Consider the following 19611-nt stretch of genomic DNA (forward strand, 5'->3'; position numbering starts at 1 on the left):
GGCCGAAGGAGTTCTACCAGATCCAGTGATATTTGAGAAATTAAGCTCTCGTATTGATGGGAATGCCTCGAAGTGAACATGATGGAAACCTGAGGCACCGACAGGCGACAGTGACGCTAAGCCGTTTTGGGCGATGTGTCCGACGAATGTTCAGTCCACCAATCAGAGTCTAGTAAGCCACGTGACTTCAGAGATTGTCTTGTTTCCCGGTCGCCAAATTGCGACGAGTACCCACGGGTAGTTGATCTCGAGAAATCGATCTACAGTCTGGCGATAACTGGAAAGAAGACGAGAAAGATGAAGGCTATTTATCTCGGCCAGCTGTCGGATTTCAAGCAATCGCGCTACGTGATTCATCTCTCCGATGGCAAGCGTTTGGTGTTGTTCCGCTTGCCCACTATCGAATCTTCCAAAGGCAGCAGCCCCGCGGCAAATGAAACCGAGGATGGCTGGTGCTATTATGCCATGGAGGCTGAATGTCCTCATGCTGGAGGGCCTATGGAAGACTCTCACGTTGATATCGAGGATTCCGTCTACATTGCGTCGTGTCCGTGGCACGCGTACGACTTTAATGTCGAGACTGGGGAGTCGAGCGTGGGCATCAAAGCATGCACGTTTCCTGTGAAGATTGGTGATGGGGAGCTCACTGTACAGTATCCGGGCGATGCTTCTCTGGTGCGACTGGACCCTGTCAGCGAGAAAATCAAGCTGAAGAAAGGCTCTGCCTCGGAGCGTACAACCGTACAGCCCGTGTCGCAACAGACGACACCCGCCAAGTACCTTGATGAGAATGCCACATTATGTGACTGGGCGGCTCATATTCTGAATACATCAAATCACGAACACAAGATCGAATTGACCGCTCACTTGTACTCCACATTCACCGAAAGAGAGAAGACTTCTTCGCCAATGCCTATCGGCAGTGGCTCGGTCAAGCCTCCTGATCAACCACCTCGCGACGGTCTGGTGACTGTGGAACCTCGATCGATGCCCCGCGCGGGAAAAGGTGGAACGCTGAAGAGCCGCATTGCCATGCTGCATGCTCTGGCCAACATTGAACTCTGGGCGATCGATCTCGCCATCGACATCTGTATCCGATTCGCAGCCTTCCAAACGCAGCCGCAAGGGGGAGACACTCCCCGGGAGCTCCCTCGAACCTATTTCCACGATTGGCTGAAGGTGGCCAACGACGAAGCCAAACATTTCTCCCTCCTTCGCACACGCATGGAAGAGATGGGTTCCTACTTCGGTGCATTGCCCGTGCATCACGGTCTGTGGGATTCCGCAATGGCCACAGCCCATGATCTGCGAGCCCGAATTTCCGTCATTGCACTGGTACATGAGGCTCGCGGCCTCGATGTCAATCCCATGACGATCGACAAGTTTCGTCGAGCGGGGGACACAGAAAGTGTTGATGCGCTGGAGATCATTCACAACGACGAGATCACCCATGTAACGACGGGCCATCGCTGGTTGACGTGGATTTGTCAGCAAGAAGGCACGGACCCAGTCCAGGTCTTCCGCACTAATGCACAGAAGCATTTTCGAGGGGCCTTGAAGGAACCGTTCAACCATGAGGCGAGGATGCAGGCCGGCCTAAATCGGCAATACTATGAGAATTTGATGGGACAAAGTGACATCGCTGTCAACTGAGAGGCCGACATCTCCATTTAGGTTGTGCTATGCATTAACTTCCTGGCTGCGCACATTCTTGTCTATCTGAGCTGCACCACGCCGAGGAGTTGTATGGATATTGAATGTGTCATCCACAGTCTGATTGCTCAATGAGCGACTGTTCCTCAAACGTGAAGGGCCTAGGTTCTAGCCATCAGACCTTTGACGGTGACATTCAAAGTCAAGCACCCCCACACATTGTGCATAATAGGGCCCTACCGGACATCTTTTGCTTCGTCACTCATTCCGGGGTTGAATGAGGATTGGCAGGCATTGATCCATTGTGTCTCACCTTGAACATAGGGCGGACAACCGTGCGGGAAGAACAGGGAGTAAGCTGTTTAGGATTGGGGGCCTACTATGCAACTGGGACCGGTCTAATATCACGCAAGATTGCTCTCAAAATCTTGCCCTCAAAATCGGGGTACCCTGGAATAGAATGCAGGCGCAAAGATCGGGTCTGGTACCAACGTGTCTCACATCGCATGGCTGTTATGCAGAACATTACCAAAATTATGCCGGCGGTGAGATTAATGCGCTGCGGAGAAACCGTGACTCGGCCTATTTGTTTATTTTATTACTTCCATGAGAGAAACTGGGGTCTGTGGATGCCTGTCAAGAGAGGACACCCAATCGTCGAACTGGCCAGGAACCAGTGCGGAGTTGTCAGCGCTAACGTTCAATGATCCTGCGTCCGGGACTCATCCTATGATGATTTCGATTCGTGAGTCGGGTCTGCTATCGCCAAGCCGGTCCAGAGGTGGAACGACACTGGGCAGGAAGCTTAGTCTATCTAGAGTAGTTATCCTCGGATGCATCGGGATCATTAGGGTGTTTTTCACTGATTCATATTGCCTGCAAGAGTAGTCACCCGCAACAAAGGGTAGCTCTGGATAGTGGTCTGAATCGGCAGAATCTTTTTTCCCCATAGAGAATAGAATGTCAATCTTGTTGTTCCCTGATGGATATTCTCCGAGTGATCGTTATAGTGTTACTGATATCCACATTATCTTCTTTTCTGGGGACCCCAACTTCGGGTCATCACTATCACTTGCCCATACCACGTTAGTATTAGCCGAGTCAGCTCCCGATTCAGCGTATTAAATCTTTTCCCGCACGTCTGACGATTGATAATACATTCATCCGTTGGCAAGACAGTCGTAAGCTCCAAGCCACCGCCACTAAAAACGCTTGGTTCTTGTGGCCACGGTCAAGATAGTACGTAGTGTCTATGTATTACGACTGAATATTTCTGTTGGAGTTACGCTCTATGTGCTGCCTCTGTCCAGCAAAAGACTGCAACGACCTCCTCATTTTGAGCATCTCACACAAGGCCTACTATGCTCTAACCGAATAATTCATGGTCCCCGCAGCTCCCATCAATCGAGAGAGACTAGCAAGCGCTGTCTGAAGCCACGCAAGCCAGGACGGGACGCCTAATATTGCCTGCTCCGGAGGAGTCAGACGAGCCAATGTAGTAGTGCTGACCAGCTGCGAGTCGAAGTAACTAAATAATAGTGGATACTGATACTCCTTGTCAGCTAGCTACCAGCTCGATGGCTTAACAAGTTATTACTGTGACCCTGAATGCTGTTGAAAAATATAATTATGGATATGAGAGCCTAGACTGTTAGGAATCATGTCCGGACACTTTTTAGCCTAGTGGTATCATATTTCAATAGATGCCATTCCCGATCCAGTTCACTAGCCCACCCCCGCTGCCAGGAATTCAGCGTAAGGCCTTGACTCGGACTTAGAAGACACATGGTATCCGCTGCTCGCCTGACTCGCCATAGATCGTGCTCATCATAGAACGAGTCATGGACGTCGAACGGGCGCGTCATCTCGATCTCCAATGGACATTACTGGACTTCCAGAGCCGATGATACTCCGACCCCAGGATAATGATGCAACCCCAAAGCGAATGCTACTGTCAACCCCTCTAGCGTCTGGTAGTATGGAGAACTAGCCATTTTATCTTGCGATATCCAGGCCTCCCGACTCCGGATGGAACTCCGCATGCCGAGATATTACCCCAGACTGGGTCGAGAGAAGTAACTGCCTTATTAATACCGGACTCCCCTCGCTCTCACGACCATCACTCCCCAAGTCGACCTTCTTTTGCGTCGTTGATCCGCTCCGCATAGGGATTCGCATCAATATGGCTATCAGTCAATCAGTCGTTGGCCGCGCCAACGCGGAAAAGCCGCATGGTCTAGTGGGTATGCTGAAGAACCCGTACGTCTTCATGACCTGTGCCTTTGCCTCGCTGGGTTGTATCATGTACGGGTACGATCAGGGAGTCATGAGTCCCGTGCTGGTGATGGAAAACTTTGAGAATCATTTCCCCTACCTGATGGGCTCAACTATCCAGGGCTGGCTGGTTTCTGCTCTGGAATTGGGCGCCTGGGCGGGTGCTCTGTTCAACGGATACCTGGCAGATCGGATCTCCCGCAAGTACTCGATGATGGTCGCCGTGGTTATCTTCACGCTGGGGTCCGGATTGCAGGCTGGTGCGCAGACTCCCGCGTACTTCTTTGCGGGTCGTATCATCGGTGGCGTGGGAATTGGCATGTTCAGTCATGTATGTCTGTTTCTGCTCGGTAACATCCTATACTCGCTCACTGTGTGGCCGTCCTTAGGTTATTCCTCTCTATCAAGCCGAGATTGCTCCTCCCGAACTGAGAGGATCACTCGTATCGCTACAGCAACTCTCCATTACTATTGGAACCTCTATTGCTTTCTGGCTCGACTATGGTACGTCTACCCTTTGGTTGCCGCTTTGCTATCCTGTCTGACAAATTACTAATAGGCATGCAATACGTCGGCGGCACCACCTGCAATCCTGAAGGCATTGACAACCCCTACCTACCCGATGGCTCCTACAATGCCGCTCAGAATCACGGACACACCTGTCTAGGCCAAAAGACCATCTCTTGGCGGCTGCCGCTGGCCTTGCAGATTATCTTTGCATGGATTCTCTTCTTTGGAATGTTCTTCTTCCCCTTCTCTCCTCGGTGGCTGATGACCAAGCACCGCGAAGAGGAAGCTGTCGTTGCCCTATCCAAATTGCGACGACTGAGTCCGGCAGATCCCTTGCTCAAGGCGGAGATTCTTGAAATCAAGGCGGCTGTTCTCTTCGATGAGGAGTCCGACCAGGAGGCCATCCGCGTGGGAGGGAGACTGGCCCCTTGGAAGGCGCTTTTCGCTCCCAACATGTTCAAACGTCTGGTCCTCGGCTGCGGTAAGCTTCCGTTTTTTGCCTTTGTAGTTGCTCTGCCCAATAACTCTGGTCTATAGGAACAATGATCTGCCAGCAATTCACAGGTATCAATGCAGTTCTATACTATGCCCCTCAGATCTTCGCTTCGTTCGGCTTCTCCTCGACGAAGACGACTCTTCTAGCCACTGGAGTGACCGGTATTCTGCAAATCACCTTTACGTTACCGGCCGTCCTCTTTCTAGACAAGTTCGGTCGCAAGACCTTCCTCATCGCCGGCGCAGTCGGCATGTTCTGCTGCCACGTGGTGGTCGCTACTGTCGAAGGACTGTACCAGGATGAGTGGAGTAAGAACATGGGTCTGGACAAGGCTCAGGGATGGGTCGCTATCGCCTTTATCTGGCTGTTCGCTGTGAACTTTGCGTACTCATGGGGTGCGTCTTCTTCTTCCCCGGAATGATCGTGCCAAACACTGACCCTACTAGGCCCCGTCGCGTGGGTTCTCGCGCAGGAAATCTTCCCAAACAGTATGCGTTCTCGGGGCGTGTCCATCGTGGCCTCGACCAACTGGATGTTCAACTTCATCATCGGTCTGACTACCAAGGACATGCTCAAATCGATGAAGTACGGCACATACATTTTCTTTGCTATCTTCAGCGCCCTTGGTGGTCTGTTCATCTGGAGATTTGCTCCTGAGACCAAGGACAAGACCCTGGAAGAGCTTGATGTCTACTTTGGAGGTGCAGAGGACAGCATTGCGGAGTCGGATCGACTTCGCATGCTGCGTATCAATGAGCGGCTGGGACTGGCAGGAGTGGAAAGGGTCGAAGATTTGGCTGATGAGAAGATGCCAGTTCATGACGAGGTCCGGGAAATGTAGAGGTTCAAGTCAGTGCAGAGCGGAGCTGGTGACATGGTTCACGTTTGCAATCTTCTACAGATGGTGGGAGTCAGAACGATTAGTCTATTGCGTGGGACAGTTGCCTATAATTATTGGACCATCCCGATACCATCAGATATACAGCTCTACGACTAGTCAATGATCTGATCAGCTTGTCTACTGCCTCCTTACCCAGGTGGCAGTAGATCCGATACTTCACACAGATCAGTAAGCCTCTTACTGATTGATCTTGCCTGTCGAGATCTCTCGGTTGCCCCCTCTGTCCAAGCTTGACTCTTTGAGGAGCGGTCTAAGGCCGGTTTTCTGCATCCATGAATCCCCACAACGCTAGACAAGAAGCCAAACTTGAATGTTGTAGATTTCATGGCCGAGTTCTTCGCTTGGTAGAAGAGCTTCAATGCGTATAGAGTGCTCCTGAATCCGGATATGTAGATATTTGACCACTACGCATTTGATTTCACCCTGCAGCATCGAGCCATCCATTCTGGACCGCAATACTCATACAGCCGTCTGACACGCATTCAGGAAGAGGATTTAGCCAGAGAATATAAGTCCTCGGCGCTTAAGCCTGTACATGGTGATAATCTCCGGGTTGGCCTCGGGCTGTGGGACTGTGGGATGGAATGTGGGGATGGTGTCCTTTCATGTGCGGAACATGGCAATTCTCCGAAGCTCTTTCTGGAGCAAGGAATGCTATTAGTCCAGACGAGGTGAAGATCATCCTGCTATAGCTGGCTAACTGAGCTACCCCACAAATCAATATCGATGAAGATTCTGGGAGAGCAGTTGTATGATGCCTTTGAGGAAGCGGGGGAAAGGGACAAGAGGACAAGGGAAATTGTTGCTATAAAGAGGAGAAGTATTTCCTTGTCATTCTATCTGTACTCATCCCGTAGCGTTTTCCTGCTATACAAACGTTTAAAAACTATCAATGCGTCCCTCTACCTGGATTCCCTTCACCGTGGGCCTGGCCGTTGTGACCCATGCAGCGACTCCGTCAACACTGGAGGAGCTCTGCACTGTTTCTTATCTTCAAAATGTGTTGCCTCCATCCAAGTTCATCCAGGGCATCACAATTGACTCAGACTCTCTCACGACCAGCGTGGTGACCAAGAGCACTGTCAGCAGCTTTGACTACCCTACGGCGATGATCGACTATTGCAATGTCACCCTGGCCTACTCGCACGATGGCATCGACGGCGACCGAGTCCTACTCCAAATATGGCTACCAGCTCCTACCAACTTCCAAAACCGATGGTTGTCTACCGGAGGGGGTGGTTATGCCATCAATTCCGGAGCGCGCATGCTCCCTGAGGGTATCATCTACGGTGCGGCGTCTGGACTCACGGACGGTGGGTTTGGGGGCTTCTCGGTCAATGCCGACAGCGCTATGTTGCTGGCCAACGGCACACTGAACTATGAGGCGCTGTACATGTTCGGGTACAAGGCTCACCGGGAACTTAGCTTGATTGGCAAGGCCATCACGCGGAATGTCTACGGCATGGCCGATAGTGAGAAGCTCTACGCCTACTACCATGGATGCTCCGAGGGTGGCCGTGAGGGCTGGAGCCAAGTGCAGCGCTATGGAGATGAATGGGATGGGGCCATTATTGGGGCTCCAGCGTTTCGTTGGTCGTTCCAGCAGACCCAGCACCTCTTCTCGAATATTGTTGAAAAGACTCTCGACTACTATCCCCCGCCCTGCGAGCTGGAGAGGATTGTGAATGAGACTATCGTCGCATGTGATCCCCTGGATGGCAGGACTGACGGTGTAGTGGCTAGAACCGATCTTTGCTTGCTGCGTTTTGATCCGAAAGTTATCGTGGGCAAGAAGTACTCCTGCACCGCGTCTGCCACCGCGCCGGCCCAGAGTGGCACTGTTTCAGCCAAGGCAGTCGAGGTCGCCAAAACCATCATTAACGGACTGCATGATACCCAGGGCCGTCGTGTGTACTTCTCCTACCAGCCCAGCGCCGCATTTGACGATGCTCAGACGCAGTACAACACCACCACTGGCAAGTGGGAGCTGTCTATCAACCAACTCGGGGGCGAACACATTGCACTGCTGGTGAACAAGAACGGCACAACTCTGGACAGTCTGGACGGGATCACCTACGACACGTTGAAAGACTGGATGATTTCGGGCATGCAGGAGTACTACAGCACCCTGCAAACTACCTGGCCTGATCTAACACCATTCCACCACGCTGGCGGCAAAGTGATACACTACCATGGCGACGCTGACTTCAGCATTCCCACTGCTTCGTCGATCCGCTACTGGGAGTCGGTCCGGAGTACCATGTACGGCAACCTGTCGTACAAAGCTGGTGCTAACGCTCTGAATGAATGGTACCGCTTGTACACTGTGCCAGGTGCCGGCCACTGCTCGACCAACGATGCCATGCCCAATGGTCCGTGGCCTCAGACCAACCTCGCTACCATGATTGAATGGGTCGAAAAGGGAGTGACACCGGTCACCCTGAATGCAACAGTGCTCCAGGGGGAGTATGAAGGCGAGAACCAGCAGCTCTGCGCGTGGCCATTGCGCCCTCTCTGGAAGAACAACGGAAAGACCCTAGACTGTGTCTATGACCAGGCGTCCATCGACAGCTGGCACTATGATTTGGATGCAGTTCCTATGCCTGTATATTAGCGTTCCCCAAGGGCGCTAGCTGTGTATATGAGTACGAGCGGTAGCTTGGACGGTATCAATTGACATTCATGTCCTATAGTCTACTGCCGTGAGAACTCCGAGAAGTAGTTGTCTAAGCCTGCTATCTCGTCTAGACTTCCTATCCACCCCACATGTTGATCTGGCCGACACAGAACCAAACAACCTAGGTCCCTATCGATGCCATAGCCCGCGTACGCTTTTCCCGACTCTGGATCATATGCATCATCATCGGCAAATGTCTTCCAGTAGTCCCACCCCAACTCGTCATCAAATGGATGAAAGAGATCCGGGAGATCTAGGAGGTTGATGCTCGTCCTCGAACTTGCATGAACCAGGAGGGTTTCAAGTGGAGGACCGCGCCTTCGTGAGTTCCCAGTCTGGTGCTGATGAGCCAAGTGGGAGTGTAGAGTGAAGCTCTCAGCAAACGAAGTGAGTCGTTCGCACACGCTCGGCCGTCGCAAGTCGCCAGAGAAAACAATCAGTCTCCAGCAGCCGTTACTCGGCAGGACGTTCAACAGGGGGACGGTCGATCCGTCGGCTTGGTTGACCACCGGGAACGACGGTAAACGCATGCCAACCGCGATATTCTTCGCCAACGCTCTGTCTCCGCTCTTCTCGTTGCTGGCAACGAGCATGTTTGGAGCATATGTGATTTTCACACCAGCCATGAAGCCAGAATACTCATCTCGAACCTGATCGACTCCTTCCGCGTCCTTGGCCTCCTGCTCATATGCATGTACGAGAACGGAGTCCATCTTCATGAGTTCTTCGGCGACCGGTCGTCGTTCGGACTTGTATGTGTCTAGAATGATGGGGTCCGCCACTCCGGTGATGACTGATCCGAGCTTCCAGACGAGATTGTAGGTATCTTGCATCGACACATTCATGCCTTGACCCGCTTTGGGCGAGTGGGTGTGAGCGGCATCACCAGCAAGGAAGATTCTACATTTGTGAGCAAGCTGACTGAGATGTGTTCCAGAATTCCTTACCTGTCCTTGATCCTATATTCATTGCCAATCTTCAACCGTCAGTGTTTATGGTCGTGATGGGTAACGCATGGTCATACCGGATATATCGACCACCAATCGCAATGCTTGTATGATAGTTTGTACGGACTGATCCACCTTTCTGCAGCCTTAATGAGTGCTCTGGGCGTATCCTCTGAGCGGTTCTGTGCCATTTTCTCGAGCTCCTCATCGCCCTTGACCTGGATGTAGAATCGGACCAGGCGATTTTCCCGCGGTGCTGTCATGATGCTGCCATGACCAGGACACTGGATTGCGCAGGACTGGCGAATGTCGGCTACAGCTGTCAATAGGCGAACATTCTTGTAGATGGGAGAGACACTTACGGAAATCAGTGATTGGAACGATGTCTATGACTCCCCAGGTAGAATGCTCCGGATGGCTTTCCATGGGGACGTCGAGCTGAGTTCTAGTACAACTTTGGGCGCCATCACACGCAATCACATAACGAGCGTGAATTGTCTCTGTCTGTTGGGTTCTATCATTCTGGCTGGTGGTTTTTGAGACTCCCACTGCTACCGGAAAGTCGTCATCGCCGTCGCTATTTCCAGGACTGACAGTCAACGTTTCTGCTCGAGTGTTCCACTCCACGGCTATACGATCCGTCTTTGAGAGATAATCAAGCAGTATCTGTTCGATTCCGCCCTGGTTGAACAGCATCTGGCCATACTGGGAAAGACTGTCCGATTGTGAGCGCAGCCGTTTTCGCCGCTCAATTTTCCCGGTGTCTTTATTCGGGCCCTGTAAAGCGTCAACTTTCGTCCACGAAGATTCTCCTCGAGCGCACCATACCCAATAGCACATTTCCACATCAGGCACACCCTGGCGGATGATGGGATCAACCAGGCCGAAGCTATTAAAGATCTCTAATGTACGACTATGGATTCCATCTGCATGACCGGTGGTCGTTCGGCCGCTCTTCTGATCGATGATGCGCGTGGACATGTTGTAATGCGAGGCCCAGCAGGCGGCCATCAGACCTGCCGGGCCTGCGCCGATAATTAAGAGATCAGTAGTATGCGGCGGCATCTACACAAAAGCAGAACAGTGTGTACATATGTTAGGCTGTGCAATTATGCAGAAACATATCTTGAATCATTATTATCATTAATTCTAGGAGTTCTTTGGTTCTTATTATACCTCGCTCAACTGACGTCATCATGAAACATGTTTTCGCTGAGCGAAGAACGAGTCGGCTTCAGGAGCAGAAGATCTGCAGGGGAAATCAGGGAATCAGCTACCAAAATCAAGGAATCTATGACAATTGCAACACTTACTGTAATCCGTGTCTGAGGCCCAGCAATCCTCCTCCTGCAGTCCCGCCGTCCGACACAACGTCTCTCGATCCTCCGCATCGTACTTATGGCTCTTGACCGCTAGTAATTTCGTCCCCGAGGAGATCATATTCCCTGCGAGATTGACATTGCTGCGAGGGAAGTAATATTGGTTATGGCTGCCATTCTCTGCATCCCAGACGCCCTGGACGTCCCACAGGTCGAGATCGAAGGCTTCATGGCCCATGATCTCATTGGCTCGCACTAACCCATTCTTGATAAACCTGCGATTGATACCATTGGGGTCGTTGTATGCAGATAGGACTCGTTATTCCTGCTTACAGCCGTCTAATCCGATCAGGAAAGATGGTTTGCTGTCTGCGTGTCCCGAACAAAAGCTGGACAAGAAGGTAGGTGTCTCCGCTCGCGGCAAGCTTCCGAGGGTAGATCCAAGCGACAGCACAAACTTGGGACGGGACTTGATTTCAGGTCGATTCAGCCATTCACGCCCATCATTGTAGGTTCCAAGGAGACCGAAACATCGTACATGCAGGAATCGTCCCGGTGGCACCGAACTAAGTGTCCGTTGGAGTTCGGGATAGGAGAGATCCAGGGCGAAGTAAAGTAATCCACCTCGCGACCCAGTTCGTCAAGGGCCTCGAGTAAGATTCGGATCTTGCGGAGGTTACTGGACATGGGGTCAGCATGCATCTAGATCTACGATATTCGAACAGTATCATGCTGACCCACTGCCTAGTTCGACCAACATACTCCCGGACGGGATATGCTCTACGATCTGATACTTGTGTCTCTCCAGTAGCCCAATTTCCTCGTTGGTCAAGTAGTATGATGGAGTGTAAGTGACCTCTTCAAAATACCGTAGTCCCTTCTCGTCCCAGAGCAGGAGATCGGGCAGTGCAGCCTCTCCATCCTCATGGGGGGCAGTACGGATGCTTCGTTCCAGGGTTTCCTTGAGCTGGACGTCTTCCTTATCGGACCGGATATTGAGGATGTTATGTGCAGCAGGCAAATTCGTGATGGGTTGGACCCAGCTTTGTTTGACATGCAGTCGAGGAGTGACGACGTTTTCAAACATGCTCATGCAATATGTACGCAGTAATCTTCTTTATGCAGAGGTATAATCGGCAAAACATTATCGATCAAGGAAGCATGCTCAGTATTTATTTTCTAAGCCACTGATCGACAATAACTATACAATTGACCGTACATGACGTATGGATGAGAGTATGTCATGGTGACTGGCAACCACCTTATCTCTTTTCGTAAGGAACAGAAATATTTCCTAGCATATGATACGTTGATCTGTCTTGATTGACTCCATGCAAGGTACAACGTCCATAGGCTTGAAACTTAACTTGTTTAATGGTTCGGGTGGATAAAGTAACTAACGTAATCCACGGGTGAGGCGCGGATACGGGTGAACCGCGGATTTCTGCGGATTTTCGCCGCTACCCAAGCAGTATTCTTCAACGCGTTGTTTTCTTGTTATTCCCATACAAAATGCCTTTATCTAAGGAAGCTCATATTCAAATGGCTATTACTGCATGGAAAGATAAGAAAGTCAAATCAATATTGAAAGCTGCGAAGCTATATAATGTAGCTGAATCCACCCTTCACAAGCGGCTTGCTGGCGTCAAACCATGGTCAGAAACACGCGCAAATAACCTTAGATTATCTTCAATTGAAGAAGAAACTCTTGTTAAGCAACTGCTAGATGCAGATAAATGAGGCTTTTTAATTTAGTCTGACTTTCTGCGTGAAATGGTGTAAATTTTACTTCAGGAATGTACACAGGACCCTACTGCAGTTCTTGGTATTAACTGGTCCTATTCCTTTACCAAACGCCGTCCTGAACTATATTCAAGATATAATCAGAAGATTACATATGTGAGGGCAAAGCAGGAAGATCTAAAGGTTATAAAACCATGGTTTGAAACTGTACATGCAGCAATTCAAGAACATGGTATATATTAAGATGATATTTAGAACTTTAATGAAACTGGCTTTGCAATGGGACTCTGTACAGCATCAAAGGTTATTAATGTAGTGGAACACAGTGAAAGACCTTAGAGAGTTATCCAAGGGAACCAGGAATGGGTCACAATTATCAAATATGTGAGCTCTAAGGGGATTCATATACCACCAGTCATTATCTTAAAAGGAAAAAGAACACCAGGCTCCTTGGTATCAAGAGGCCAATCTTCCTCCAGATTGGAAGCTTACAAATAGTCCTAATGGCTGGACAACAGATGCAATAGGCCTTAAGTGGCTGAAGCAAGTTTTTGACCCTTTTTCTAAACTGCATTCAACCAGCGCGAAATGGTTACTTATTCTTGATGGTCATTCAAGTCATCTAAATGCTGAATTTGACCATTTCTGCAAGGAGAATGTAATTATCTCTCTTTGTATGCCTCCATATACATCTCATCTTCTTCAACCACTGGATGTTGGTGTTTTTGGGCCACTTAAACGCGTATATGGAAAATTGGTTGAAGACATGATGGCGGCTGGAAACAACCACATTGATAAAGAGGATTTTCTATACCTATATCCTTCTGCACGTGAAGCAATCTTTACTTAGAAGAATATATGAAATGGCTTTGCAGGATCTGGTCTTAAACCACTTAATAAAGACTAGGTGCTTGCAAAAATTACCTTTTAACTTTGTACGCTAACACCACCTCTTATTGAGGTTGAAGGGTCAATATCTTCTGCTTTTCAAACACCTCAGAATTCTCATCAACTTGACCACAAGTTCCGCAGCCTACAGAAAAGTCTTCAAAAGAAAAGGACTCTTTCTAGTAGTCCAATTTCTCATATCCAACACCTTGAAAAGGCTGCGCAGATGGCAATGAATACCAACCTTCTTCTTCAGCGAGAAATCAAGGTTCTATAGGCTCAGAATGAGTGGAAAATGAAGAAGAAGGTAAGGAGGCGTGTGGTTCTAGGAAATGATCTCTTTATATCTGTACAGGAAGGTTGTGATTGCATTCAGCAGCTTGATACACTTGCTGAAGGGCAGATTGAAGGGCAGGTTGATAAGACTACATCTGGACTTTGGCAGCGAGCTCCACCATGCTGTAGTGGGTGCTGGAATATTGGACATAATAGAAGGAGTTGTCCTAATAAATAGTCATACATTCATATACTAGATAGTCTAATTTTAATGGCGTTGATGGTTGAAAAGCTTCAAAAATATATTAGGAGAGGGGAAAATCCGCAGAAATCCGCGGTTCACCCGTATCCGCGCCTTACCCGTGGATTACGTTAGTATGATCACTGTGACATAAGCATTTCTGTTAAGTTAGTTACCTAGCTGCTATTATCTTGTTCGGAACTCGCTAAACAATGGAGACTATGTCTTTAACAGAGAGAACTACCTTGACCTCTTTCAGATTGTGCTGCTTTCTGCAAGTAGCTCAAACCGGTCGTATCGCGTTTTCTCGATGGATTCCGAGCTCTGAGGAGTCTGCTGCCCAACACGGCTACTTATTATCGGCTACTAAAAGATTCTGCAGAAAGTGGCAGAACAGCTGACGACCCCGAACTGTTTATAACCCGCCTAATAAAATGCCTCATTAGTAATGTAGACTCCTTTCAAGAATCCACAACTTCTGGACGCCTGATGGCTGTCCCCCGCCGCGACGGTTATTCATGCACATGGCCACGAAAGCTTCTTACTCGCATCAATGGAAACAGGCAAATACGATTCGGTTTTGTACCTGCCGAAAAGGGATAAATTCTAATTAAGGCTAAACACTCGCGAGCAAGATGTACTCTCTCCTGGTTGCTTGCGCACTAGCCCTCTGCAAACTGCAGTACCGGATCGGCGGGCCGAACACTGGACTTTAAGGATGCTGTCCGGGTTTGGGCCCTGAGGGCTGACTCGGAGACATAAATCTCGACTAAATCTCTACCCAGTAACTGTGTGCCTCTCTCAACACAAAATCGCATTACTTTGATTAAACCATGAAGGTAGAGGCAGTACTCGCGTGCCTAGGGCTTGTGGCCTCGGCTTCAGCTTATCTGGCCACGACTACGGTATGGTTTACTTCACCTATTCCACCGCATGACTGACTAGAGCGGCAGCGATACTATGACGGACAGGAAGGAGCTTGTGGCTGTGGAACATCATCTGGTGCCTACCCTTGGCAGGTAAAGGCTAACACACAGCTGTTTGAAGAATTGGGTTGACGTTTGATAATAGCTCGGCATCAGTAACGGTGTCTACACGGCTGCCGGCTCCCAGGCCCTCTTCGATACGGCCGGCGCCTCATGGTGCGGTGCAGGATGCGGCAAGTGCTACAACTTGACATCAACTGGCAATCCTCCTTGCACCGGCTGTGGCACCGGAGGGGCCGCTGGGGAGAGTATCATCGTGATGGTCACAAATCTCTGCCCCTATAATGGCAACCAGCAATGGTGTCCTCAGGTGGGTGCCACAAACAACTATGGCTACAGCTACCACTTTGATATCATGGCCCAGAGTGAAGTTTTTGGCGACAATGTGGTAGTCAACTTTGAGCCAATTGCCTGTCCTGGCCAGGCCACCTCCGATTGGGAGACCTGTGTCTGTTACGGCAAGACAGCGACCGATGAGACTCCAGTGGGCATGACGCCAGGAGGCAGCAACCCTTCTCCTCCGACATCGACAACCACCACCGAGACAACCACCACGATCACCACTAGTGGAGCAACTCAGACCCTGTACGGACAGTGTGGTGGCAGTGGTTGGACTGGTCCTACTGCCTGTGCTTCGGGCGCCACGTGTAAGGTGTTGAATTCTTATTACTCCCAGTGTCTCTCGTAGGCAGAATGATTTGAGTATCCTGCTGATATTCACCTTGGGATTTCCTGTGTGGTTATTGCACGGAACTCCTCTTTTCATTTGATTGGATTCTCATTACCGATTTGACCCAGCGGAAATTTGAATGTAACCAAATAGGACACGGACTAGTCCGACATCCTGTTCTCTCTCCACTGGTAGGATGGTCACCACGGAACAGTAATATGCATAAGCATTCATTAGTAGCCACACATCATCTTCTAACCGTCTTGGCGATAGATCGACGTGCGGGAGAGGAATGCGAGCGAACGATGCATAAGACCCGAGACATGAAAAAGCCAATCATCAAGCCATTCCAGCACGTGTGCATGACGAACCAATCACATTATCACGGCCCCCAATTCCTCCTTCGTAGACACGATCCTCAATCCACCGCGGCCAGCCATTCTTAGGCTGTCAACGCGGATTTGGACTAGAATGAGTGCAGCGAGGTTACATCGCATCTGTAAAATGAGACTCAAGCAGGTATAAATGCGGACCAATCCGACTCCTCTCGCTCCTGTCATTTAACTTCATTCATCTTCATTACCATGCATGCCAAATCCATTTTGGCCTTAGGCCTGATCGCCGCTGTCTCAGCAGCCCAGCCTACCGTCTACCTCATCCGTCATGGTGAGAAGCCCAGCGATGGAGGTAATGGATTAAGCGCTCAGGGGCTGGAGCGCGCACAATGCCTTCGCAATGTTTTTGGCAGCGCTTCAAGCTACAACATTGGATATATCATGGCTCAAACGCCCAAGAGTGGTATGATGGCTGCATTTCTCTGAAATGACCTTCGGCTAAATATCAATCCAGATGGCAAACGCGCTCGTCCTTATGAGACCGTAGAGCCTCTCGCAGAAGACCTGAGTCTAACTGTGGACACATCCTGTGATCGTGATGATCCCAAGTGTGTCAGAGATGTGGTTGAGGGTTACACCGGGTCGGGCAATATCCTGATTTGCTGGGAACACGACGCCTTGACGGACATCGTCGACAAGTTGGGCGATGATGATGCCCCATCGTATCCTGATGACCGGTCAGTTTTCCTTGAATACAAACTAACAATTCAATGGCTGAACAATCTTAGGTTCGACTTGATTTGGACCGATCCCTATCCCTACTCCGAGATCACGGCACAGACCAGCGAGCAATGCCCGGGTTTGGATGGTTAGAGTGGTTCGGCCTATCTGCTCTGATTCATAGAAGTAGCCCCAGAAATCAATACAGTTATATAGATATATACATCCTTCTTGTTGGATTTATGTAGCAAGTGCATGCAGTGATCATTGAATATAGAGCGTGGGGAATGGACAACTAAACCACCAGGTAGACACAGTGATGAGAACAGCTCAGTACCTGGCAGCACGCATGATTATGATATAGCCAGAAGCGCTCCATTGGTTGTAGCCCCGGGTCCATAAAGGAGGTACTGAGCTTCTTGATCTGCTAAGAATTAAGGCCGATCTGTTTAGCCCAATGCTGGGACCAATTATCGCCATTTCCCATGAGTCGCCATGATTATATTGGGCGACTTGTAGTGGAAAGCCCCGCCTAGAAAGCTTACTCCATCTGCTAAGACTGAACAGTATCAGAATAATCAGACAGCATGACACAATTATCCCCATACGAGGGGCTGTCCTGTCCTACCCCGCCATAACCTGACAGATTGGCCTATATGAACAGTCGCCCAGCCCATCCCTCTTCCCCTTTGTTCGATGTCTCCTTCACCACAACCTTCTGAACCGATCTTTCCATTTCTTCAATCCTAATCCCTCTAAGTTTCACATCATGGGCTGGTTCGGTAGTGCTCCCAATTATCGAATTTCTCCTAGGCGACGACAATGACCAGTCTCAGGCCTATGACTAACACTAGTCATACGCTGACAGCAACAATCACAAGGGCAAAATAAGCCATGAGCTGATTGCAGCTGTCGTCTCCTACGAGGCTGCTAAGGCCTATGAGGATCAGGTCGCTGAAAATGGTTTGTCCTGTCCTGTCGCTCCATCTGTCTGACAACAGACAGGTATACTGATCTGGATATAGGTCCGCCTGATAGCCACGAGAAGGCCAAGGAGGTTCTTGCTGCAATTGCTGGCGGTATCCTTGACCGTGAAGTTGAGACCAGGGGTCTTGATTTCATTGACCGGGAGCGGGCCAAGAGACATGCTGAGCGTCAACTGGCCGAAGCTTACTCTCAGGATTACTAGTCGCATCTACAGAAGCTGGATAGCACCAAGCTGATATTTCTAAATCAAAGATAGATTGCCTCAATTACCTGTAAGAAAATCAAATTGACTGATGTCTTGGGTATCATGGTCATGCCATCATGCATCAATGGATCAGACCAGCAATCAACGGCGGGTAGAATATTAGACATTAATGAGTTTCACCCGTGCCCGGTCAATATGTGCCACCTCTAACACCTTGGCTGTCTCGATCTGGACCTCCGGTTTAGTCTCTGGATAGTGCTTGATCCTCCCGCCCTCCTGGATGACGCCTGTTCGATCAAGGAAGTTACGGGCTCGGACAGAAGGGTCCAATTTCCAGTAATTAACACGAAGTTGTTCCATCACTTTCAAACGGCGCGACTGGACCATCGCAACCTCTTCAGGGTAGTCGTATCTCGTCGCCTCGATCCACTGGGACGTAAGGGAAAGGAATTCCTCGCTGATATGCTGTCGCTCACTCAGTAACGTATCCCGCGCTTCGTCGTCCTCCATTAAGTCGTTCTCATCCATTTCAGGCTCGGTATATTCATACTCCCAGTCCTCGTCACCTCCGAGCTCGCTCACAATCTGACTGGGATGAATGAACTGTGCGAGATCTCCCACCGACTTGGTGAAGTGGATTTTTGTCACCATGTCTGGGTTAATCCAGCCTTTGATAATCTTCCATATCCCTGCGTAGACTTGGTTAGTGGTGAGCGACAGAAGACACGACTAGGCCAAGCACACCTGCAAAAATACGGGGGGCATTGTGGATGAGCAAAACACCCAACGACTCGGGATAATATAATTCAAAACATCGGATGATAAACTTTACAGGGGCGTACTCCTGTATATAGAGCATCAGTAGGTAATCTCCCCAATCATAAGATAAACCCACCATATTTGCGAGAGAAAACCCAGTCATATCAAAAATGACAGTCTATAGCGGTATGTCAGTGACACGACCCACCTATGTGAGTAGTACATACTGCTGTCTCCACAGGGGGCGCAATGAGTAGCCGGACGGACTCCATGATATGTGTGATGTATCGGTTCATCACCTCTTCCGACTGATCCTCAGGTCGATGCAATCGCACCCGTACCACACATAAAGGCCGGTTTAGTCGATCGACTCCATGGACATAGCATTTTCCCATTCGTAACTGACTGAGAAAGCCACGCGATAGTTGCGCTTCGGCAGCATTCGAGGGTGCCTGTGCCTGGTGAATCGCACAAAGCTCACCCTCTGGCAGTAGACGGTCATCCACATGCATATCCTTGATTCGCCACTGCAACGCGTTCAGAATCAGAATAAACGCCTTGCTGACATTCCACTTGCAGAAACGCAGGTATCGAAGCATCCATCGATCCGGATATTCATGTTTGCTCGCGGTGAGTATGCCCCAGCGGACATCGTCTGGACTCAGGTAGGTCAAGGACTTTGCCACAGAGCGGATCTCAGACGCGGTCATTCCGATACTGCGAAGGCTCTGGACTAGCGGATTGGAAGGTGCCGGAAAGGACGCTGTGCTGCTCCGGCGCAACAGGATGGAATCCGTCCGGGTCAGCAGCGAGTTTCGGCGCGCAAATGACGAAATGGAAATTGATTTATTCCGTTCGACGCTGTTGACCCGGAAGAGCTGTTCGAGGTCGTTGAAAGAGGCGGCATCTTCAAGGTACAGAACCAAGGACCAGAGTTGTTGCAAGCATCGCTCCTGTTCCCTCGACAGATTTCCCAGAAACCCCCGAGGGATATTGCTTGGGTCGGGAACCATTTGAGGGTAGA

General features: G+C 49.9%; 9 protein-coding genes across 9 annotated transcripts, besides 2 other annotated features; 6 read left to right on the forward strand and 3 right to left on the reverse strand.

Annotated features, from left to right (window-relative positions):
* Positions 1-297: 297 nt before the first annotated feature.
* On the forward strand, positions 298-1653 carry NFIA_027970 (Rieske [2Fe-2S] domain protein; the record flags this gene model as incomplete). Its single annotated transcript, XM_001261619.1, has 1 exon — positions 298-1653. One exon carries the CDS (start codon positions 298-300, stop codon positions 1651-1653), a length of 1356 nt encoding a protein of 451 aa, XP_001261620.1.
* A 2182-nt stretch (positions 1654-3835) lies between these two features.
* Positions 3836-5774, forward strand: NFIA_027980 (sugar porter family MFS transporter; the record flags this gene model as incomplete). Its single annotated transcript, XM_001261620.1, has 5 exons — positions 3836-4258; positions 4317-4431; positions 4487-4918; positions 4975-5328; positions 5380-5774. The coding sequence occupies 5 exons, from the start codon at positions 3836-3838 to the stop codon at positions 5772-5774; spliced, it is 1719 nt and encodes a 572-aa protein (XP_001261621.1).
* A 952-nt stretch (positions 5775-6726) lies between these two features.
* NFIA_027990 (putative tannase) lies at positions 6727-8448 on the forward strand (the record flags this gene model as incomplete). Its single annotated transcript, XM_001261621.1, has 1 exon — positions 6727-8448. The coding sequence occupies one exon, from the start codon at positions 6727-6729 to the stop codon at positions 8446-8448; it is 1722 nt and encodes a 573-aa protein (XP_001261622.1).
* An 80-nt stretch (positions 8449-8528) lies between these two features.
* Positions 8529-10523, reverse strand: NFIA_028000 (putative FAD monooxygenase; the record flags this gene model as incomplete). The annotated part of the gene is made up of 4 exons (XM_001261622.1): positions 8529-9470; positions 9536-9771; positions 9821-10235; positions 10287-10523. The coding sequence occupies 4 exons, from the start codon at positions 10521-10523 to the stop codon at positions 8529-8531; spliced, it is 1830 nt and encodes a 609-aa protein (XP_001261623.1).
* Positions 10524-10639: 116 nt separating this feature from the next.
* On the reverse strand, positions 10640-11864 carry NFIA_028010 (uncharacterized protein; the record flags this gene model as incomplete). Its single annotated transcript, XM_001261623.1, has 4 exons — positions 10640-10707; positions 10772-11052; positions 11316-11456; positions 11515-11864. 4 exons carry the CDS (start codon positions 11862-11864, stop codon positions 10640-10642), a joined length of 840 nt encoding a protein of 279 aa, XP_001261624.1.
* Positions 11865-12289: 425 nt separating this feature from the next.
* Positions 12290-12955: a mobile genetic element.
* Positions 12948-13838: a mobile genetic element.
* Positions 13839-14885: 1047 nt separating this feature from the next.
* On the forward strand, positions 14886-15599 carry NFIA_028020 (putative endoglucanase; the record flags this gene model as incomplete). Its single annotated transcript, XM_001261624.1, has 2 exons — positions 14886-14944; positions 15008-15599. The coding sequence occupies 2 exons, from the start codon at positions 14886-14888 to the stop codon at positions 15597-15599; spliced, it is 651 nt and encodes a 216-aa protein (XP_001261625.1).
* A 566-nt stretch (positions 15600-16165) lies between these two features.
* Positions 16166-16789, forward strand: NFIA_028030 (putative phosphoglycerate mutase family protein; the record flags this gene model as incomplete). Its single annotated transcript, XM_001261625.1, has 3 exons — positions 16166-16379; positions 16431-16653; positions 16705-16789. 3 exons carry the CDS (start codon positions 16166-16168, stop codon positions 16787-16789), a joined length of 522 nt encoding a protein of 173 aa, XP_001261626.1.
* A 616-nt stretch (positions 16790-17405) lies between these two features.
* Positions 17406-17825, forward strand: NFIA_028040 (DUF3759 domain-containing protein; the record flags this gene model as incomplete). The annotated part of the gene is made up of 3 exons (XM_001261626.1): positions 17406-17413; positions 17505-17599; positions 17662-17825. The coding sequence occupies 3 exons, from the start codon at positions 17406-17408 to the stop codon at positions 17823-17825; spliced, it is 267 nt and encodes an 88-aa protein (XP_001261627.1).
* A 162-nt stretch (positions 17826-17987) lies between these two features.
* NFIA_028050 (CRAL-TRIO domain-containing protein) lies at positions 17988-19600 on the reverse strand (the record flags this gene model as incomplete). The annotated part of the gene is made up of 4 exons (XM_001261627.1): positions 17988-18517; positions 18573-18672; positions 18724-18765; positions 18815-19600. 4 exons carry the CDS (start codon positions 19598-19600, stop codon positions 17988-17990), a joined length of 1458 nt encoding a protein of 485 aa, XP_001261628.1.
* Positions 19601-19611: the final 11 nt, after the last annotated feature.

The sequence above is a fragment of the Aspergillus fischeri genome, genomic scaffold (assembly GCF_000149645.3).
Source record: "Aspergillus fischeri NRRL 181 1099437636263 genomic scaffold, whole genome shotgun sequence".
Lineage (NCBI taxonomy): Eukaryota > Fungi > Ascomycota > Eurotiomycetes > Eurotiales > Aspergillaceae > Aspergillus > Aspergillus fischeri.